Below are 23,676 nucleotides of genomic sequence, written 5' to 3'. Positions count from 1 at the left end.
CGGATGCTTCAAAATATCATTTGCGTCTTCACGTGTAAATATACGCATGATGTAATATTCCTTCCAAGCGCGACTCTCCTGGTTGATCAGGTCTGCTACCCAACGGGTTTGGGAGCTTGTCGGATTTATGTTTATTTTCATGTTTTCTCTCGGGATTCAATTGTCTCTCCAAATGCGGACACTATTTTCATTGCAAATGCGTCAAATACATCCTTTTTTTAAGGAGTTCCAAACAATGCGTGATGCCCTGCCAACATGGCGACGCATTTTGAATAAACGTCGTGTCTAGCAGATCAGTCCCATGGTAGTATGTTGCCTTAAGTACTCTCGCGCACGAGCTGTCCGGATGTGCAATGACTAGTAGAAAAAGGGCCTTTAGTCCCGGTTCTGGAACCGGGACTAAAGGGTCGGTACTAAAGCCTTCCCCTTTAGTCCCGGTTCTAACTGGAATCGGGACTAAAGACCCTCCACGTGGCCGCTGCCTGGAGGTCCACCTTTAGTCCCGGTTGGTAACACCAACCGGTACTAAATGAAATTTTATGATTTTTTTTAATTTCAAATTTCTGAATTATTTTAACCTCTAATCTCTAATCACTGCTCAATTTAACTTTTAATCTCTAATCACCCCTCATCATTCCAAATCATCTAACTTCTCGAACGGTCACCCATCCTCTCACTACTCCAGCCTGAGCACGCTTAACTTCCGGGTTCTATTCTCCCTCGTTTCCAAGTGTGCACTTGTTATTTTCCTGACAATAGTAAGATGTCAATCCTATTAACCCTCAGGAATTTAGTTTGAGCATGAAGTCACACATTTCACTGTTTGAATTTGAAACTATTGTTCTAAAAATCAATAATTATTTAGTAACACTAATATTTCTTGAATAAGTAGTTTGACCACAGTTTGACCATAGTTGACCAAAATTCAAAAAAATTGAAATAATTATTTAGTAACACTAATATTCTTGAATAATTATTTAGTAACACTAATACTTCTTGAATAAGTAGTTTGACCAGATTTAACAAAAATTCAAAAAAACTGAAATTTGAGCATAACTTTTTTCCTTTTAGAATTTAAGGATTCTAAAAATTTGCAAACAGGCCGTAGGTAGTCTCCATCGGATGCGGATTTTCGTTCCGAACATTTTGATATATTATACGTTTTTTTCCGACATCGTATGCAAAAGTTATAGCCGTTTTACATTTTCCCTACATTTTTTGCAAAACATGTCCAAATTTAAGTTTTTAAATTTTCCTAACTAGTAGATGTAGTAATATAACTACCTCTCGAAGGATTTTATTTTTTGAAGTTTTTATCATTTTCTTTTGATTTTTTCAAAACAAAAAAGGCGATCCAGGGAAGTAGAGTTTGAAAATGGGATCTTTAGTCCCGGTTTGAGACACGAACCGGGACTAAAGGATGATAAAGGATGCGATGCCCTTTAGTCCCGGTTTGTGTCTCAAATCGGGACTAAAGGTCTAATCTTTAGTCCTGGTTTGAGACACAAACTGGGACTAAAGGGCGTCGCACCCTTTAGTCTCGGTTCGTGTCTCCAACCGGGACTAAAGGGCTCAGGTGAACCGGGACTAAAGCCTTAGCCGCACGAACCGGGACCAATGCTCACATTAGTCCCGGTTCGTGACTGAACCGGGACTAATGTGAATATTTCCCCGTGACCAAAGCCCTGTTTTCTACTAGTGAATAAGTCGTCAGGCTTGCCTAGCGAGGAGAGCTTGGTTAAAAACTTTAAGGTCTTTGAATCCCATACCTCCTTGGCTTTTACGTTTGTAAGTTTCCCCCAACTCGACCAGTGAATACGTCGACGATCTTTATCATCTCCTCACCAAAAGTCTCTCGTCATGTGCATGAGCTCCTTACAATGAGTTGTTGAGAACTTGAAAACACTCGTTGCAAAAGTGAGGATCGCTTGGACCCCTGATTTAATTATTAGTGTCTCCTTGGCTCCACTGCATAAATATCTTGGCGTGCAGTATATACCTTGCCCGTGACCTGTTCCCTTGTATATATCCGGCCATCACGTCAGGGTCAGCCCAGGGGCTCGGTCTGTCGACCAGATATGATATGGTCGACCGGAGGAAGAGGCGACCTACGTTGTATACATATATATACACTGTATTAGTCTACTTCTGCGGTTGCCAAGTGAGCCACGAGTTCATTTATACACACTCATCTCTATAAACGTACGAAGGCACACCCTATTTTCTGCGATTGAGCTAACATGTTTTAAGATTAACAAAGCCAAAGGTCTCCTATCGACATAAACTTTTTTTTTTTGCGAAATAATTGATACAAACATTGCCTATGACTAAAAGGATATTCTGCCTTGATGATACAGGCTGATGTCAAACCTGAGGTTTCATCCATGGTTGCTGAGGGTACAATCATCTTGCTATCCATCCAACCACGGCTTGATTCTCAGCCGTCATGATTCATTTGTTTGTACTGGACAGGGATTGTCAACCAAGATGAAGGAGATATTGTTGTCGATTATGGGTACGGTGGAGTTCCATATTCAGCTTTATTTATTTTTCCTGTAATGGCATATGAGATCCTAAATAAGCCTTTTAGAGATTTCAATATTGACTATACGGAGCATAATGAGTGAATCTACATTTTAAAATATGTTTATATACATCCATATATAGTCCATATTGAAATCTCTAAAATGGCTTATTTAGGATCTCATATGCCATTACAGGCTGATGTCAAACCTGAGGTTTCATCCATGGTTGCTGAGGGTACAATCATCTTGCTATCCATCCAACCACGGCTTGATTCTCAGCCGTCATGATTCATTTGTTTGTACTGGACAGGGATTGTCAACCAAGATGAAGGAGATATTGTTGTCGATTATGGGTACGGTGGAGTTCCATATTCAGCTTTATTTATTTTTCCTGTAATGGCATATGAGATCCTAAATAAGCCTTTTAGAGATTTCAATATTGACTATACGGAGCATAATGAGTGAATCTACATTTTAAAATATGTTTATATACATCCATATATAGTCCATATTGAAATCTCTAAAATGGCTTATTTAGGATCTCATATGCCATTACAGGCTGATGTCAAACCTGAGGTTTCATCCATGGTTGCTGAGGGTACAATCATCTTGCTATCCATCCAACCACGGCTTGATTCTCAGCCGTCATGATTCATTTGTTTGTACTGGACAGGGATTGTCAACCAAGATGAAGGAGATATTGTTGTCGATTATGGGTACGGTGGAGTTCCATATTCAGCTTTATTTATTTTTCCTGTAATGGCATATGAGATCCTAAATAAGCCTTTTAGAGATTTCAATATTGACTATACGGAGCATAATGAGTGAATCTACATTTTAAAATATGTTTATATACATCCATATATAGTCCATATTGAAATCTCTAAAATGGCTTATATTTAGAAACGGAGCGAGTATGTATTTAAGATTTCAAAGAAAATATACAAACAAATTATATATGCAATATTGTAGTGCTGGTTTAGATGTTTCCAGGTTATATTATGGCGTCTATTCCTAGGGGTTGATGTATAGGTATAGCATGTCTCTAAGATTCGTCCAGCCTTTATTAAAGAAGAAAAGATTCTTGATATTGTGCTAATTCTTTGTGAAGCTATTATGGAAACTCCGATAGTTCTTATTTTACTCTAATATATACTTTATCTTTCTTGGAGAAAAAAATCATATTTAATTGCATTATGGCAATGATAGACATTGTGGTTTATCATCGAGGTTTACTTGATCTTTTGGCCTGCATTACATTATTGTGTAATTGAAGGTAAGAGCATCCCCAATCGGACCCCTCAAACTGTCCTCACATGTCTGGGCGGACAACCCAGACATGAAGAAAAAAAAAACGCCACCAAACCGGACCTCCCGAAATCATCCTCGTATTTCCGGGATGTCCGTGAACCCTCAAACTTAGCCCATAAGTCGATAGAATATGAGGGTGTATGGGCGTGTGCCCACCCCACTTCACTTTATCTCTTTCTGTCTTCATCTCCATCAATCGTATACATGTGACCGGAAAATTTTAGGGCACGACTACATGCACGGATCACGTGGCCGCAGACATATATGGGGTCAAATTAGCTTAGTTCGGTTTGAGATGCTCTAACTTTTTAAGATTTACTTCTTGCATGTAAATCCAATGTCTGAGATAAAGACTCGGGATTTGACCATTTTTGCGTGGAGCAATGAGATATGCCTCAAGCAAATAAACTTAGAAAGATCATTAGAAGAAGAAAACCAACTAGTCCACTCTATGTTTGTGCAACAACCAAGACAATGATAAACTATAGGATGGTACAAACTAGCTAGTTTTTTTTCTCTCTATGCATGATGAATATTGAGATAACAACATTTGAATGTTTTTATATTCACTAATTTACAAACCAACTCAATGAGGATAACTTCACAAACTACCTTCTTAGTCATGAGGCAAGGAAATAAAAGCATTTCACCCACAACATGATAATGATCAAGTCTTCCTCAAGACGGGAAAGAATGTGTTGGTTGGCAAGGGTATCGAGCAAGATGAACAATGTCTACTGTCACTTAGTGACAGTTTGCTAAACCATGTCTAATGGGGTTTTGAATCATGCATGTCGATGATCGCATCTCCACTAGTGAGCGCCACCGAGCAAGAGGCGCAAGGCTTCCAAAATTACTTTGCATTCTTGAAACTAGTAAAATCTTGAATTACATGCTAGTAAGTCAAGATGGCAATGGGGCCCCGAAACCCGCGTCCCCGTGGGTTTTTTACTCTATTAGGGGACTGGGATGGGCGTGTTTCTAACCACACGGTGCTGTTGTTGGGTAAATTATAAAACCTGACTTGTTTTGCTGGTTCAAACCCATTCCAGCAGTACCCGAACCCAAAACCAACCATATCCGTATGGGCCTTGAAATAGACATGAGCCGGCCAAAACCTAATACCGTCTTATCCCCCAATTTTCTCTGTCCACCCAGCTGAAAATGCTCCTATTTGTTACTGAAATATGCTATTGTTTTGTGCTGAAATATTCTCATGGTTTGCTGCTGAAATATACTCCATTTTGCTGATGTTATTGCTGAAATGTTGCTGAAATATACTATGCTTAATGCTGAAATGCTATTCTTTGTGGCTGCTATTGGTCTCATGGTTTGCTGCTGAAATATACTCCTATTTTCTTGAGAAAAGCTGATGTTTTGCTGACCACTCGCGGGGACAGGTTCCCCGCGGGTATAGCAAAGCCGACGAGTTTAGGGGATGTGCAAAAAATAGGCCCTGTGCATGGGGAAGGGAACGGGGACGGGCTTGCGGTTTTCTCACGGGGACATGGATGGGCATGCAAAACCTGACGGATTTCGTCCCTGTTGTCATCTTGACTAAGTGATGTAACAAAATATCAGTTTTGGTCGAAGCCTCAAATTAATTTGACGAACAAACTATGAAACATTTTACAAGCGAACCTATAAAATTTAATTCAAAAATATATCTATTTATGACATAAGATACACATATGCAAAACAGCAAAAAGTTCCTTCGGATGCAACTGGTCAGTCAAGTTTGTGATACACACGTCACACGTGTCACAAGCTAGGCACTCATGATGACTTCGTCAATCTTCAAGCCAAACATGTTGCAAACCTCCAAGCACAACATGAATGCCTCATGTTGCAAAGCACTCGCTGAAGTGGCCCATATCGGTCGGCTGCCGCGCACCGGATGCAAAGGCACGCAACGTGGCCGATCGTGCAAAGATCGGCCGGCCGACAGCGCGTTCCAAGAGAATAACAGTAACCATAATCAACGTCAGGATCATACTGTACACTGGTGCCAGTAAACAGTGTAATCCTCGATTAAGAGTTTAAGACATTATTATTGCAGAAGATTCCTTCCTGCAGAGGCATTTTTCAACTGACGCCCGCTCTCGCTGCCTTCATGTGCTTGTCTTCATAGCCACTCGTTTCGTTGCGGTTGGGGCTGCCGAGCTGCTATATATAGGGGCGAGACGACCCATATGGAGCATACAAATTCCAGCCAGAACACACGAAACCCACAACGTAACACACACTACGCCTAGCTGCTCGCAGTTCATAAGCCATGGAGAATACAGCATCACATCCTTCATGCATCGGCCGGCCAGCATCCATGCCGGCCGGCGAGAGCAGCTGGGGGATGCACTTTGCGTCGCCGGCGCACGGCAACCAGGACGACATGGGTTGTCAGGGAGGAGCGATATCTGACAGTAGCTTTTCCTATGACTACTCCTACTCCTTTGCCTCCCTGGGCGACGGCTCCCGCTCGGCCTCCTTCATGACATCCGACCTGGTGGACGAGGAGGAGGAGGAGGCTGACGATGATTCTTTGCAGGACACTGCTTCTTCTTCCGCGGCCGGCAGTAAGGTTAGAAAGAAAGAATTGTCTCTAGCTCTTTTATTCGGGGGAAAGGAGCTTGCATCTCTCCCGATTTTATTTCTGAAATTTATGAAGAGTTAGCAATCGTATCATGCCCCCTGCGACATCTAGGCCATGGGTTTTGGACCGTAGAACACTAGCTGACAATCGCCATAACAAACACAAAATACCACAAGACCAAAGTATCAGACCACGTCAGACAGGAGGGGAGACTACATCTAAAATGAGAGCTGAAATGAAAAATCATGTACTAAAAAATGCAGAAAACATTGACCAGTGATTTTGTTATTTTTGGTGAGAGCTCCTCGAATGTTATTTTTTGATGAAATTTTGAAAATATCTAAAACATTTATCAATGTTTGATGTCACAAACAAATCAGAATTTTTGGATCACGTTTGAAAGGTGTTTTGTCAGTTTTTTGAAAATTCAGGTGTAGTACACTCGAGTGTAGCCACACCTTTCCGTTCTGAAAAACGTAGAACGGACAGATCCAACACAATTTCCCTACAAGAAGCTACTAAGTTTCATTCTCCTTTTCTCGGAATTTTGTTATGAGGAGAAGACCAAGCCCCCCCCCCCCCACCCCACCCCCCCCCCCGCCATTTCTACAACGCTGGTGTGGCGGCACGCACCTCACAGCTTGTGCTTTTGCTTTGGTCTTTCGAATTTGAATCTATTATTTATTTTATTAAACGAAAAGTTCAATTTATATTCCGTTTGCATACTCAGGTTCCTTGTGAGTTTGTGACAGGGGCTTTGAAAAAACATACGTTTTAACATCTTCTTAAAACTTCATTAAGTTTCACATGCGAAATAGTACAAATGAGTGATAAATGCACTAAGTTTCAGAAACAAAATCTTGAAACCATGTGGGGAATCAAACGAGTTTGCAGATTGTGAGGAAATCATGTTGCAGAGTGCAGCTCGGCAGATGCGTACCCCCGCACCTGCGTGGCCTTGTGAATTTCAAGGATTATCTTAGTGGTAATCACAACTAGAAGTCTTTTCCCGCCTAACTACATTTATTTAAAGTTTTGTTCTCTGAAATTAGCTAAAAAGACATTTAGTGAAAAATAACAAAGTCTAATTAAGCTCATAGAGATAAACATTCATAAAAGATGAATCTTAAGGGCATCCCATATAGTCTAAATCGCAGAAGCTACACCAACGGATACTAAATTTCTGGATCTCAAACTAAATTTATTGCACCAGCTAGGAAGCTCATAAAAAACTAGCAGGAATTGAAAGCATTTCATACTACATTCATGATATAATTCGTCACCCACAACCAAAAAAATATGGCCAACATTTTCATTTGCATAACAAAATAAGCATCTAGCGTTACCTACCCAATGTTTTTGCAACCAAGAAGATTATCCGGAACCATGCATGAATTGAGCTAAGCTGGAAAAAAAATACTATTTCGAAAACTAATCAATTCCCCTGTGAAGCAGCACATTTCTAGTTAATAAATGTATTGTTCCTAAGAGCCAACCACAAAAACACTTGCCTAGTTTTGAGTACACTGTATTGTATCACAATCTAACACCGAATTGCCCCCAAAGAGCACTATGTCCACCTGGACTTGTCCTTTTCCACGGACAAGGGCACATTCTCACACATATATGATAACTGATGCAAAGGAGAACAATGTCACCATGTAAGCTCTCTACAAAAATTTAGGCAGGTCCAATCTTCTGTTAAAACTATATAACTGGAAATATTCTTGTTATGGCTAAGATCATATAATCTAGGGAATTGCCTACATAAGGCAACATCACATACCCACCGGTCCTCCCAAAATCTAGTTTGTCGATCACATACGGGAGCTTTCTCTGGTTAGCGATAACTTGTTAAGCAGTAGTGCATATAGCGTTTCTTATAACGTAGTTATGATTTGCTGTACAGGTTACCAACATCAACGTTGTTTACATGAAGTCAATGATAACCATGGATACAAAAGAGATGAACACCCCGCAACTTGTATGTTTGTGAACAATCATTATCATCTCTTCCTTGCTTCCCTCAGACATTATTTATGTGTTATACATGTATATTTCCCATAAAATCATGTGTTCTTCAAATATTGTAGGCCAACTATTTTCTTGGTACACGGTCAAGGCAGCAGGCCACTGGTGCAGTTCAAGAATCGATCATTGGTGGAGATAACAACGGGAAACAATTGACTGAGTGTAATGATCTGAGGAAGAAAGGGCTTTGCTTGGTCCCTTTCTCCTTATTGATAGACTACCTAGGATGATTACCATTCATGTACTGCAAGAACTCAGTTTACAATTTATACATAATGATAGTTCATACATCACCCACTGGTGGACTTATGTCAGCTGAGAACACTACTTCCACCATGACGTGAGCTCATGGTGGACGAGCCAACCGAGCTTGGCCCACCTCGGTGGCTTTCAGCCCACGCAGGCAGGCTGGGGCCTAGGAATGCGTCGTCAACCCTCCTTGATTGCCAGGGCGCCAATTATACCAGCAACTTGTAAAAAAAATGTTCTTTTTTGGGGGTCAATTATTGGGCGCTCCTACAAATCAACCGGCTAATTTCCTGAAGAAAGTTGACAACGTCCGATCAACTATCTTACATCCGTTGGATCAATCAACTCATTTCCCCCTCTACTAATCTGGCGCAACAACGTCCGATCAACTATCTTACATCCGGGTGCTGTCCATGGCAGCATTGAGCGCAACCTTGACAACCCCCCCCCCCCCCCAACACACTGCAAAGCTCCATTGTAACCCCTCGAGGGGTGAGAAGGTTTGCAATGTAGCACCGCCGATGTCGGGAAAGCTCCATTGCAGCACAAACCACTCTCAATGCAACACCGACAGAGCTCCGTTGCGGCCTAATGACCCCGGCGGCGCTCCATTGCAGCGCCAGGTGATGCTTCATTGTAACCTCGACGCGCACGGCGAAGCTCCAACACAGCATCGACGACATCATGAAGCTCCATTGCATCCCCGACAAGCGCGCCTCGCGGCTCCTACAACACCGAAGAGCGTTGCATCGCCGCACCCTGTGCCTCTCATGCAGCAACGTGAATTCTGCACTACACTGCCAACAACGCCAATGAGGGTTGCGTCGTAGTGGCAGTAGCCACCGCCGAACCGCACCGCCATCATGTCACCAACGAGCGCTGCAACGCAGCACCGACGCGTGGGCTTGGTCAGCGTCGCGGTGCAACTTGGGAGACAGTGACGTGTTGAGTGCTTGGGAGGCACCACCGACTGGAGCTTGGGGTCATCGCTTGGAGCGCGTCCATGGCGTCAAGAGCAGAGAGAGCAAGTGGTGGGGCGGAGAAAAGAAAGCGGATTGATCTAATTGGGAGGAAGAGACAAGAAGATAAGGTTGAGCATTGGCGGCCCCCACCGGGATGCGTGGCACTCGCAGCGAGCGGTTTAGGCAAGCGCGTTTGAAAATGAATGATTTCATAAATTATTTTGTTCAACCACTAGTAGAAAATGGTCAAACGTGAAGCACATTAGTGCCGGTTTGAATTTGAGCCGGCACTAATGTGTACATTAGTGCCGGTTCCAACGGCTAGCCGGGCCGCTCTCATTAGTATCGGTTCGTGGCGAACCTTTAGCACTAATTTGTGCCACGAACCGGTACTAAAGTGAGTGGTGGCAGGATGTTGTCAGTCCGGGGCCCCTTCAGCACCTTTAGTACCGGGTCGTATCACGAACCGGTACTAAAGGTCGTCCTACATAGACCCTTCGTCCACCCGAGCTCGCTCTGTTCTTCCCCTTTCCCCTCTCCTCTCTGTTCTTTTCCCTCTTCCTCTCAAGCTCATCACACATTTTGCCCAAGATTTGAAGGCCACATCCATTCAAATGATCACAATGGTTAGCAACTTTTTCCTTTCATCTCTCATTGCTAGATTAGCTCGTGCAATGCTTTATATAGTGATCGATTTTTGAGTTTAGTAATTTGGGAGGAATTATATATATATGCTAGTATTTGATTTATATGCAATTTGAGGTTAAAAATAACACTTAGTTTTGCATATGTAGGTGTGGTTTACTTAGTACCTTCTAAATCTCCGTCGTAACCACCGTCAATCGCTCGCAACGTCCCGTCGCCGGCACCACCTTGTGGTGAGCCTCTTGTTCATGAAGTTTTATATAAAAAAAATGATGTTTGTGTGATTTGGATATATAGTTACTCGTATAATTATCTTACCCATGCGTTGTTTGTTATGCATAGTGCCATGGTTTTGATATCCGTCCCCGTCGGCCCTCGTCCGGGTTATGATTTGGATGTGGTATATTCTCTTTTAAAACTATTCATTGCATTTCGTGTTTATGACAAATTATGCCCATCAAGTTGACATAGATATTTGTATGTAGGAGGTAGTTGAACCCGAAATTCCAACCGGCCCTATTGTCGAGAGGTTAAATTTAGTTGAAAGAGAAAATGAGGATTTGAAGGAAAATTGAAAAGAATTGAGGGGGAGAAGATGGAATTGGAGTTGCATGTTGCCGATGTCGTCGATGATCACAAGATTAAGATGGAGAAAATGCACTTGAAGATTAGAAAGATTAGAAATTATGTCATTCATAGTGAGGCTTGGTATCATTATGCTGTTGGATCAATTGTCATCTTAGTTGCGATCTTGATCGCATTTGTTGTTGCATTTAAATTCTTTAGCTAGAGAGTTATTTGTTTGTTGCATTTAAGTGTTGTATGATCTTTATGTATGAACTTTATGTATTGTATTAATTTGATGTTTTCGGTGCTGTGTATTGAAGATGAGCCGGCAATGGATGTACGATGACCGATGCTCTCCCGAGTTCATTAATGGCGTGCGTACTTTTCTGCTTGCGGCTGAGGCAAACAAGCGAGTGGATGGTTTTATGCATTGTCCATGTGCTGGCTGTAAGAATGGTCACAATTACTCTACGTCAAGAACCATTCACGTCCACCTGTTTGAGTCCGGTTTCATGCCCCACTATAATGTTTGGATCAAGCATGGAGAAAGAGGGGTTATGATCGAAGACAATGAAGAAGAAGAGGACGATGACAGCTATCCTGGCCATGGGTTCCCTGAATAAGATGATACAACAATGAGGGAAGAAGCTGAGCCGGTAATGCGGGAAGAAGCTGAGCCGGCAATGCGGGAAGAAGCTGAAGAAGAGGCATCGGATGAGCCCGTTGATGATCTAGGTCGGGCCATTGCCGATGCAAAGAGAAACTACGCAAGTGATTTGGAGAAGAAGAAGTTGCAGCGCATGTTAGAGGATCACGAAAAATTGTTATACCCGAATTGCGTAGGTGACAAGAAAAAGCTGGGCACCACACTGAAATTGCTGCAATGGAAGGCAGAGAATGGTGTATCTGACAAGGGATTTGGAAAGTTGCTGGTAATGATAAAGGATATGCTTCCAAAGGACAACGAATTGCCCGAGAGTACGCACCAAGCAAAGAAGGTTGTCTGCCCTCTAGGGTTAGAGGTGCAGAAGATACATGCATGCCCTAATGATTGCATCCTCTACCGCGGTGAGTACGAGGATTTGAAGGCTTGCCCGGTATGCGGTGCATTGCGCTATAAGATCAGCCGCGATGACCCTGGTGATGTCGAGGGCGAGCGCCCCAGGAAGAAGATTCCTGCCAAGGTGATGTGGTATGCTCCTATAATACCACGGTTGAAACGTTTGTTCCAAAACAAAGAGCATGCCAAGGCGATGCGATGGCACCGAGAAGACCGTAAGAAAGACGGAAAGTTGAGAGTACCCGCTGACGGGTCGCAGTGGAGAAAAATCGAAAGAAAGTACGGGAAGGAGTTTGCAGATGACGCAAGGAACGTATGGTTTGGTCTAAGCGCAGATGGCATTAATCCTTTTGGGGAGCAGAGCAGCAACCATAGCACCTGGCCTGTGACTCTATGTTTGTATAACCTTCCTCCTTGGTTGTGCATGAAGCGAAAGTTCATTATGATGCCAGTGCTCATCCAAGGCCCCAAGCAACCCGGCAACGACATTGATGTGTACCTACGGCCATTAGTTGAAGAACTCTTACAACTGTGGAATGGAACAGGTGTACGTGCGTGGGACGAGCACATGGGGGAAGAATTTGACCTAAAGGCGTTGCTGTTCGTGACCATCAATGATTGGCCTGCTCTCAGTAACCTTTCAGGACAGACAAACAAGGGATACCGCGCATGCACGCACTGTTTGGACGATACCGACAATATATATTTGGCTAATTGTAAGAAGAATGTGTACCTGGGACATCGTCAATTTCTTCCGAGCAGGCATCCCGTAAGAAAGAAAGGCAAGCATTTCAAAGGTGAGGCGGATCACCGGACGAAGCCTCACCACCGTACTAGTGCTGATGTACATGATATGGTCAAGGATTTGAAGGTGGTCTTTGGAAAGGGTCCTGGTGGACAACCTGTTCCGAATGACGCTGACGGACGCGCACCCATGTGGAAGAAAAAATCTATATTTTGGGACCTGCCCTATTGGAAAGACCTAGAGGTCCGCTCCGCAATCGACGTGATGCACGTGACGAAGAATCTTTGTGTGACCCTGCTTGGCTTCTTGGGCGTGTATGGGAAGACAAAAGATACACCCGAGGCACGGGAGGACCAGCAACGTATGCACGGAAAAGACAGCATACATCAGGGTCATGCAAGCTATGCTCTTACCAAAGAAGAGAAGGAAATCTTCTTTGAATGCCTGCTTAGTATTAAGGTACCGTCTGGCTTCTCATCGAATATAAAGGGAATAATAAACATGGCAGAGAAAAAGTTCTAAAACCTAAAGTCTCATGGCTGCCACGTGATTATGACACAACTGCTTCCGGTTGCATTGAGGGGCCTTCTACCAGAAAACGTTCGATTAGCCATTGTGAAGCTATGTGCATTTCTCAATGCAATCTCTCAGAAGGTAATCGATCCAGAAATCATACCAAGGTTAGAGAATGATTTGGTGCAATGTCTTGTCAGTTTCGAGTTGGTGTTCCCACCATCCTTCTTCAATATCATGACACACGTCCTAGTTCACCTATGCGAAGAGATTAACGTTTTGGGTCCTGTATTTCTACATAATATGTTCCCCTTTGAGAGGTTCATGTGAGTCTTAAAGAAATATGTTCATAACCGTGCTAGGCCAGAAGGAAGCATCTCCAAGGGCCATGAAAATGAGGAGGTCATTGAGTTTTGTATTGACTTTATTCCTGACCTTAAGCCGATTGGTGTTCCTGAATCGCGGCATAAGGGCAGACTGGATGGAAAAGGCACGCTAGGAGGGGAACAAATAATATGTATGGACGGACATTCTCTCACTGAAGCACACTACACAGTTCTACAGAATTCCGCCTTGGTGGCTCCGTATATGGATGAACACAAGAATTTGCTACGCTCCAAACACCCGGAGCGGTCTGATGACTGGATTACACGTGAACAAACCAGGAGTTTCGCCAGCTGGTTGCAAACACGTACGATGCATGACACCTCTATTGAAGATGACCTGTACTTGCTGTCCCAGTTACCATCTTCGAATATAATGACTTTCAAAGGGTACGAGATAAATGGTAATACATTTTACACGATCGCCCAAGATAAGAAGAGCACCAACCAAAATAGTGGTGTCCGCTTTGATGCAGAAACCAAGACAGGAAAGGAAACATATTATGGTTATATACAGGACATATGGGAACTTGACTATCGACGTGGTTTGAAGGTCCCTTTGTTTCGGTGCAAATGGGTCAATATGACACGAGGCGGGGTAACAGAAGACCCGCAGTACGGAATGACAACAGTAGATCTCAACAATCTTGCGTATATAGATGAACCATTCGTCCTAGCCAATGATGTGGCACAGGTTTTCTATGTGGAGGACATGTCTACCAAGCTAAGAAAAAGAAAAGATAAGGAAGTGAATGCATCGTACGATGAGCCAAAGCGGCACATAGTTCTTTCTGGGAAGAGAAACATCGTGGGAGTGGATGACAAGACAGACATGTCAGAAGATTATGAAAAGTTTGATGAAATTGCTCCATTCACAGTGAATATTGACCCGAGCATCCCGTTAAATGATGAAGATTTTCCATGGTTACGGCGCAAAGGGACACACGCGAAGAAAAAGTTTCGCACCCAAAGATCTGGGATGTGATCGGCTTCACTATCATCACTTTCTTCTATGTTTCACACCCAGGAGGGAATCTCTGTAATAGTTAGGGTAATTATGTGTTTTGGCATTTGAAACGCGAAGAAATTTTATGTGCAAACAAATTCTTTCATGCCTTTACTGATTTTTAAAGTTAAGTTATTCACAAACTAGTGATTCACACTAATTTCAAATAATTCAAAATTTAAACTATTCAAATTTGAAAACTACGGGCACTAATAGAAAGTTTGTAATTTTTTGTACCTAAAGCAAAAATATTCACAAAGAAACTCTAAATACACAAAAAAACAACTCAAAAATAAATGAAGCAAAAAAAATAAAAAAAAGCCCGCCTACTGGGCCAGAGCGCCCTGCATACGACTAGAAACCCAAGCTGTTGTTGGGCCAGGATGCAGGCCCGCAAAGGCCCAGTAGGCCCACAGGGCAGCACAGAACATGTAGGCCCAGTAGGCCTGCTTTGGAGAGGAGCTTAAGAGAGCTACCGCACGGGGGGTTATAAACCAGTGCAGACGCCCCTCGGCTAGCGAGGTGGGACTAAACTTGCCGCACCGCACCTTGCCGGCGCACCCCCTTTAGTACCGGGTGGTGGCTCCAACCGGTACTAAAGCCCCCCCCTTTAGTACCGGTTGGAGCCACCACCCGGTACTAAAGGGTGTGCAGTTCCCGCCGCTTGGCCTGGCCAAAACAGGCCTTTAGTACCGGTTGGTGGCTCCAACCGGTACTAAAGGTCCATCCAATATAACTAAACACATCAAAAATTTCAGTTTCTCATCTGCTTCTTCTCCTCTGCCCCGTCGCCCGCCGCCCCCGTCTCCATATCCCTCGTCGCCGCCCGTCCCCGTCGTCGCCGCCCCGTCGTCCCCGTCCCCGTCGTCACCGCCCGCCATCCCGGCCCGTCCCGCGTCGTCCCCGTCCCCGTCATCGCCGCCCCGTCCCCGTCGTCGCCGCCCCGGCCCGTCCCCGTCGTCGCCGCCCCGTCCCTGTCCCCGTCTCGCCATCCCCGTCGTCGCCGCGCCCGTCGCCGTCCCCGTCGCCGCCCCCCGTCGCCTCTCGCCTCGCCGGTGAGCACACACACATACATTTTTTAGTTTTTTTAGTTATAGAAATAGTTATAAAAATGTTAGAAATTTTTCTTTTTTTAGTTATAGAAATAGTTAGTTATATAGCATTGTTAGAAATGTTATCGAAATGTTAGAATTGTTAGAAATTTTTTCTGTTTTTTAGTTATAGAAATAGTTATAAAAAAGTTAGAATTGTTAGAATTTTTTTCTGTTTTTTAGTTATAGAAATAGTTATAAAAAAGTTAGAAATTATTCTTTTTTTAGTTATAGAAATATTAGAAATGTTATACAAATGTTAGTTATATATATAGAAATGTTATAAAATTTTTTTTTTCTGTTTTTTAGTTATAGAAATACTAGAAATGTTATAGAAATGTTAGTTATATAGCATTGTTAGAAATGTTATAGGAATGTTAGTTATATAGAAATGTTAGAAATTTTAGTTATCAAAATCCAATCATTAAAAAAATGTTACTTTTTGCGGGCATATAGCTAGTATTTGTTCTCGACGATGCCCGGCCCGCATCCTCGCCGTCGACCCGTCCGCGACGACGTCCGGCTGACCCATGTCCGAGACTGGGCTCCGCCGGGCTGGCACTGGGAGGTGCTGGCTGGAGGGGCGCGCCGCTTGATGAGGAACCCGACCCCGGTCGTCGACCCTGATCTCGTTTGGTGACGTTCGCGTGGGCCAGTTTCGGTGCGGAGGGAGCCGGCCCCGCCGGAGGTGGTACGTCGCCGTGTCAGGGAGGAGGACGAGCACGTCCATCGCTACATGGTTGCGTTAGAGGGCGGCAGGTTCTCCAATACCTGGCAGTTTCTTCAGGGATCTCATTTCAGCTATGATCCTGTGAGGGTTCCTTCTCTTTGGGTTTCCACCGCCCGCGCCGCATGATCCGACGATGTATTCGAAATTATATCTATTATTCGAGACGATGTATTCGAGATTATATCTATTATTCAAGACGATGTATTCGAGATTATATCTATTATTCGAGACGACGTATTCGAGATTATATTCAATGATGCTTATTATGTACTATGATTGATTTAGTTTTTCCTTATTAATTGATTGCATCCATGCATTGTAATTTGAATATATTTCTTTTGGATTAGTTAAACAAAACCTATGGCGGACAATACCGGCAGAGAGGGAGAAGAGGCCCTGTTCAATATCATACGCAATCCTCGCGGGCCAGATGATGATCAGAATGAAGAAGATTATGACGGCTCCGAATATCTAAACAACACCGGGGAGGGTGATATGATATTCGATCGCGACGACCGAATTGATGAAGTCATGAACTATGAACATGACGAAGAAAATGTTGATCTTCAAACAACAAAGACCGGCGAGGTATATATATTTATATAAGCAGGCATCTGGTGATCATCACATGTTTTAAATGACTTGAAGATATATTAACGAATCGATCTTTCTTCTTTCAGCCATCCGGATCGAGCAAATCTTCAGGCAACAGGACGAAACGAGGCCCGAACAAAAAGTTGAAGGAGGGCGTAAAGTACAATATCGAGGCAATCAGACCTAATGGCGAACCATTCGCGCCTAAGAAGATTGCGGACAAGTTCGTTCGTCAGTGTGGAGTTCTTGTGAAGGACCAACTCCCGATCTCCCTTCAAGAATGGAGAGAGCCAGCAAAGCCACGTCCAGGAGTTACTTTTGTCGACGACAGACAAAAACATTTGCATTGGGAAATGCTCATGGAACATTTCACCCTACCAGATCATTTCACAAATGCAGATGTGGAGAAAGTCAAGGACGCTGCTCTTAGGAAGATGGCGGTTGCATTCAAGAACCACAAGATTCGTGAATGGGCCAAGTACGTCAATGGAGGAAGACTCCAGTATTCGAGGGAACACTAGAGAACCAAAGTGCTCATTGGGACGATTTCATGAAATTCAAGGATTCGGAATTATCTAAGGAACGGTCGATAATAAACAAGGCCAATGCCGCAAAAAAGAATAAGTTCCATAAGCTGGGGCCAGGTGGCTATGCGGTGGGAATGCCTAAGTGGGATAAGTCTGAGAAAGAGATGTTGGATGCAGGTGTCACTCCAGAAACATTGAGCTGGCCCCCCAGGTGCAGGACTTGGTTCTATGCGCATGGGGGGAGTTGGACCCGAAGCCAGGCAAAGTTTCGAAGAAGGCATGTCTGGACGGAGCCGAAGATAAGCTACTTGTTGCAATAGAAGAGGCTCGATCCGGGTTGTTCGAGCCCAACAGAGAGAACGACGAGCTTACACGTGCCCTGGGAAATCCTGAACACCCGGGAAGAACACGAGGCATGGGCGCTATTCCGTGGTATGAGGGGTTTTCGGACTGGAACGCCGACTACAGAACCCGTGCGAGAAAGAAGATTGCGGAGGAGAAGAAGAGGAAGATGGAGGAGGAGCAGAGGAAGCTAGACTATGAACGCCTTCAAGGCCTAGAATCAGCGCACGCGGACTTGGAAATCAAATTCCAGCGGCAGCAGGAGCAGATCAACTCACTTAGCCAGCAAAGGGGGTCTCAGCAGCTAGCGGATGATCCACCAATGGATAGCACCGTCCCATCCATGCCCAGAAGCAGCGTGGGTTCCGCCCCGGGCGACGCATTGCTGGATAGCTACCCAGTGGATGACATCATGGAGAACACTAACTGCGAGCTACACTTCAAATGAAGAACATATCCATGAAGGTGGCATACGCCCTTGCTTTTACAAATCCCCCCGAGGCAACCTTCCATTGCAACCCGATTCCAGCGGGCTATGCTCGTGTCTTGGTTGATGAGGTGGTGGACCAATATTCGGGGCTAGAGCTTGACATTCCTGGAGGTGACGATGAGCACACACTAGGAGAGGCCAACCATCGTATCATCCTATGGAGAAAGGATTGCATCATCTTTCGAAGGCCACCGACACCGCATCATCCGACTCCTCGTCGCAGTTCGCCACCGAGTCAGCAGACTCCCGCTCCTCCAAGTCCACCAACGCGTCAGGCCGCTCCTCCTCCAAGTCCGGCACAGCTTCAGGCCACTCCTCCTCCAAGTCCGTCAAAGCGTCAGGCCACTCCTCCTCCAAGTCCGACACAGCTTCAGGGCACTCCTCCTCCAAGTCCGGCCCAGCTTCAGGCCACTCCTCCTCCTCCAACTCAGCCACGTCAGCCGTCTTCGCCGCCTCAGCAATCACGGAAGAGAGCCGCCTCAGCTATGGTGCGTAGCGGTACAAGTCGAGGTAGTACTGCAGGTACAGGCGGAGGCAAGCGATTTCAATATGGTCCAAGCCTCGCGCCTCTTCCGCAGAGGCCTTACAACAAGTCCGAGGAGGAAAACGTAGTCATATCGAAGGCCGAGGTGGAAGCCCATTTTGCACCGAAACCGCCACCGCCACCAAGGGAGAAAGTGCCTGTGGAAAAGATTGACCACTTCATTCGTATGGCTAGACCACCAGCTCTCAAGCCTGTTGACACAGACTATGAGCGCCACCTCAGGAAGTTAAATCGAGCACGTCTACAGAAAGAGGCGAGCTCGAGCTCGAGCAAATCAGCTGGCAAAAGGAGCGGTAAAACCGTTCCCCAGCTGGGAGAACAGGCGGCGCAATCAATCCCCCCGCTTGTTGTGCCAACAACACATGAGAGTAGGCGCGCCCAATATTATTGTGGGCAAACCGTTAACGTTCCCGGGGTGGGAGATGTGGTAATAACCGAGGAGCATATTGCGCAGGCTGAATCGATCGGGATCACTGTTGGACAACTCCTCGATATCGAGCCCATTTCTCCGACTAGAGAGGAGGAAATAAAACGGAAATATGTCTGGGGCCAACCTTTGGTCGAGCCAGAGGAGGTCAATAAGCTCCTAACGAGAATGTATGAATTGCATCAATGGTACATTGACATTACCAAGATTTCCAATCGAGAGTCCCTCATGGTGAATGTCAACAAGGAGCATTACTACCATGAGAAAGCTGTGACTGTTGAGTATTCAGAACTATTTCAGCTATACAATAAAGACGCACTCGACAAATCTATCGTCAGTTGCTATTGTCTGTAAGTGATTTCTTTCTGTAATTTAAGTCTCAAGCTAGCTGTAGTGATTATTTTGATCAATCATTACCTGTAATTATCCTCACTATATTCTTTTCTGTGGTATTATGCAGGATGAAGATTTATGAAATGAAAAAAGATGGACGCTATGGCATTGGGTTCGTTGACCCAAATACCATTAATGAATAAACATGGAAAATAGATCCATATCATGAAAAAAGTGTAGAGGAAAGCATGCTACAGTTCTTCAAGGAACTCAAATACAATGAAGATATACTACTTCCTTACAACTTCCAGTGAGTCACACTGTCTTGTACTACACATTCTGTTTTTCCCTACTAGCTATAGCTACATGTTTTTGCTTACATATGCCCGCTTAATTAAGACATGCAAACGTGTGTGCATGCAGATTTCACTGGATCTTGTTAATCATTAAAGTTGATGAAGGAACAGTTGAAGTACTAGACTCACTACTTAAGAAAGCAAGTGACTACACCATCGTGAAGGGGATAGTCAACAGGTAATTTCAATCATTATTAACTATATCTTGGCCTATTTAATTAGTTCGTCATTTCCTGATAAAAACTATTTAATAAACCATTTATTCATTTTCTTTGTCGGCGGACAGGGCTTGGGCAAAGTTCATCAGGGTCACTCCAGGCCCATAAAAACAAAGTCTGAAATGGTATCGACCCAAGGTAAGTAATTAAGTAGTACTAGCTAGCTGCCATCTCTTTAATTACCATGCTTGATTAATTATTATCTGATCAAATTCCATTCTCGTAAAGGCCCTGAAGCAGGCGCCGGGGAATGATCTATGTGCATACTACGTTTGCGAGAACATTCGCATGATGACGTCCGAAAGGAGCAAATCTCAAAGACAGGAGTGGGTATGATATCGATTGTCAGAACACTATTCACAATTTTTACACCATTATCGATATCTAGTCACACAACTAATACACATGCATATTGATCTCCTTCTTAATAGTTCAAAGAGGTGCGTGACAAGCTCCTAGCACAGGATCGCATAGAAGCAATTCAAGAGGAAATAGCGGGATTTTTGCTCGATCAGGTCATAGATCCCAAAGTAGAATACTATTACCCGCTACCGCCCCATGAACCACTTCCAATTGTTATCGTGCTCCGAAGGCACCAATTAGCTAGGCTAATGTCACTGGCTCCGAAGGCACCAATTAGGAGAAATTGTATATATATATATATATATATATATATATATATATATTATGATCGGTTCTACTAGAAATTCTATTTATATATATGCATAACGTGTACAATATGTAGTATCGTAAAATACCAGCAAACAAAAAATATTTAAATGGAAAACACAAAATTAAATGAAAAAGAAATCATAAACCCAAAAACCCCCAACATTTTAATACCGGTTGGTGACACCAACCGGTACTAAAGGGGGGGGGGGGGGCTTTAGTGCCTACATTTTAGCGCCGGTTACCAAACCGACACTAAAGGGCCTTAAGAACCGGTGCTATTGCCCGGTTCTACACTAGTGTATGGACCTCCCATCCAAGATATTATTTTTGGCAGCCCAATTTATGTATTTTTTTTGAAGAAAATGCAGAGGTCTGTTCTATTTTTCTATATAAGAATAGGAATGCCATGTCCAACAAGTGAACTATGAACAAATAATAAACAAGTAAGAAATATTAGTCAAATGCATGACAGGGACGAAAAATTAATTGTACATATAGCTTCGGTACACTCACACAGAAATATGTTAAAGCTCAATTTGAGGTAAACCTTGGGTGCAACAATTCATCAGTGACATATATTAACATCCAAATTGAAAACTTGAATGTAAACAAATCTTACCTCCCCTCTTAAAAAAAGAAAAAAAAATCTAACCTTAACAGAAAACAATTAAACCAATTAAGCTACGCGTGAAGGGCGGCCAACTAGCTATGCCATGTGGCGCAAGCTGGTTGGCCGCGGTGAGAAATCTTTTGATTTTTTTAGATGAAGGTGTGTATTATTTTTAAATATATTTTTTTCTTTTTAGATGGAGGTGCGGACCTCTGGTATTTTTTAAATGAAGGGTTATGCAAAGTGGCACTCGCTGGTAGGCTACGGTGGTAAATTTTTTACTTTTTACTTTTTTTACTTCTTTTATTAGATGAAGGTAAGATTTTTTTTCTGAGATGTTTTTTTAGATAGAGGTGAGGACTCTATGTATTTTTTTTTTTATAAAAACGTGCGCACAATTTCCTCTCAAGCGACGCCACAGGGTGACGCCCCAACCACTAGTTTTTTTTATGATACGCACATTTTGCTGAAACGCGGACATTGGATACATGCAAAAAGGATTATTAAGTTCATGAATGTACAATCGCGTGAATCTTGATAAAGCACTGTATTGACTTGCAGTTATTTATTGCTCCCTTTTGCACTAACATCGAGACACTTATTTTGGGACGTACGGATTATAAACTTACTTGTAGCAGAATATGAATTTTTTTGAATACAGCTATATATAGGCTCGCCGCAAAAAAAGAAAAAAAGGAAAGAATACAGCTATAGACCAAGAAAAGAAAGAGTCTGCATATCCAGAGTCAGCTTGCTTGGCCTCCAATGTTTCTCCTGCCTGCCTCGGTTCACACGCTTCCTTCGAAACATGAACGATTCGGGAGAGAGGGAGGAGTGAAACCGTACCGTGTGTGGGTGCCAAGTTTCGTTCCTTCCCCAGCTGGCACGATCAGTGCCGTCTGCAACCGTACACGCAGCACTGGACGGCCAAGATCCACTGTACGTGAGACGTGTCCTGCACCAGTACGCCAACCCAACCGACTCGGGCTCTGCTTCCGTGCCCCGCACGAACTCCCCTCGATCGATTCCACCGATCCACCCATAAATACCACGCCGCGGCCTCCCCTAGCATCATATGCAGAGAAAAACGAACACCAAGCCTCAAGCGATCTCGAGCGCCGGAGTCCCCAAACCCGCCGCCGTGTCGTCGTATTCGTCGATCAAGAGCAACACCGACGTGGCAGCGTCGGAGTTGGAGCAGCGCGTCAAGGTGTCGCCACCGCCGCCGTTCGCGTCGGACAGGTGGGCAGCGGGCGGCGCCTCGTCCTCCGACGACGAGGAGGACACCAAGAAGACCAACAACAAGAAGGCCGCGGCCAACAAGGCGGTGCCGACGAGGAAGAGCGGCAAGGCCAAGGGCAAGGACAGGTACCTCGTCGCGCCACCGGCAGAAGCTGACCAGGAGTTCATGCCCGCAGGCGGCGCCCCCGACCCGTTCGCCGACAACGACGCGCTCCCGCCCTCCTCGTTCGACCCGTTCGCCGACGCGCGCGCCGACGACGCCGTTGCCGGCGCCGGGGTCGACGACGCCTGCGTGCACCTCCGCGTGCAGCAGCGCAATGGCAAGAAGACGCTGACCACGGTGCAGGGGCTCAGCGCCAGCTACAACTACGCCAAGGTGCTGCGGGACCTCAAGCGGGAGCTCTGCTGCAACGGCACCGTCGTCGAGGACAAGGAGCTCGGCAACGTCATCCAGCTGCAGGGCGACCACCGCAAGCGCGTCGCCGGCTTCCTCGCCAAGGCCGGCCTCGCCAAGACCGAGTGCATCAAGGTCCACGGCTTCTAAGCCGAGATCTCCAGAGAGTTTAGTTTGTTTATCGGGTTTGCTGTTTGGTGATTTGATTTCTGTGTGATGTGTGAGTCTAGCCATAATGGCTTGCGGTCGTCGGGTTAAATCGTGTAAGGGGTCACTTTTTGCTATATCAATAATAATGCAGACTTTTACAATACCATTCGGAAAATTACCTACGGATTTCGAGCAATTTTCACATGACGTATGGAGATTTGGATCTTTAAAAATTGTACTTTTTCATGACAACCAGAGGAAATTTTTCATCCACTCGTCTCTTATTAATTTTTTGGATATGTAAGTCTCATAGACTTAACTATTTAACATCTAAGTGATATCATCCTTGTTTCTTTTTCGTCTTTGTAG

At 44.3% G+C, this 23,676-nt stretch overlaps 1 protein-coding gene across 1 annotated transcript; it reads left to right on the top strand.

Annotated features, from left to right (window-relative positions):
* The first annotated feature begins 22,608 nt into the window (after positions 1–22,608).
* On the top strand, positions 22,609–23,468 carry LOC125534165 (protein translation factor SUI1 homolog 2-like). Its single transcript, XM_048697448.1, has one exon. The coding sequence runs from the start codon at positions 22,930–22,932 to the stop codon at positions 23,305–23,307; it is 378 nt and encodes a 125-aa protein (XP_048553405.1). The 5' UTR covers positions 22,609–22,929; the 3' UTR covers positions 23,308–23,468.
* Positions 23,469–23,676: the final 208 nt, after the last annotated feature.

The sequence above is a fragment of the Triticum urartu genome, chromosome 2, assembly GCF_003073215.2.
Source record: "Triticum urartu cultivar G1812 chromosome 2, Tu2.1, whole genome shotgun sequence".
NCBI classification, from domain to species: domain Eukaryota; kingdom Viridiplantae; phylum Streptophyta; class Magnoliopsida; order Poales; family Poaceae; genus Triticum; species Triticum urartu.
The sequence above is the reverse complement of the archived record's forward strand: the minus strand, read 5'-3'. Positions and strand labels throughout refer to the sequence as shown.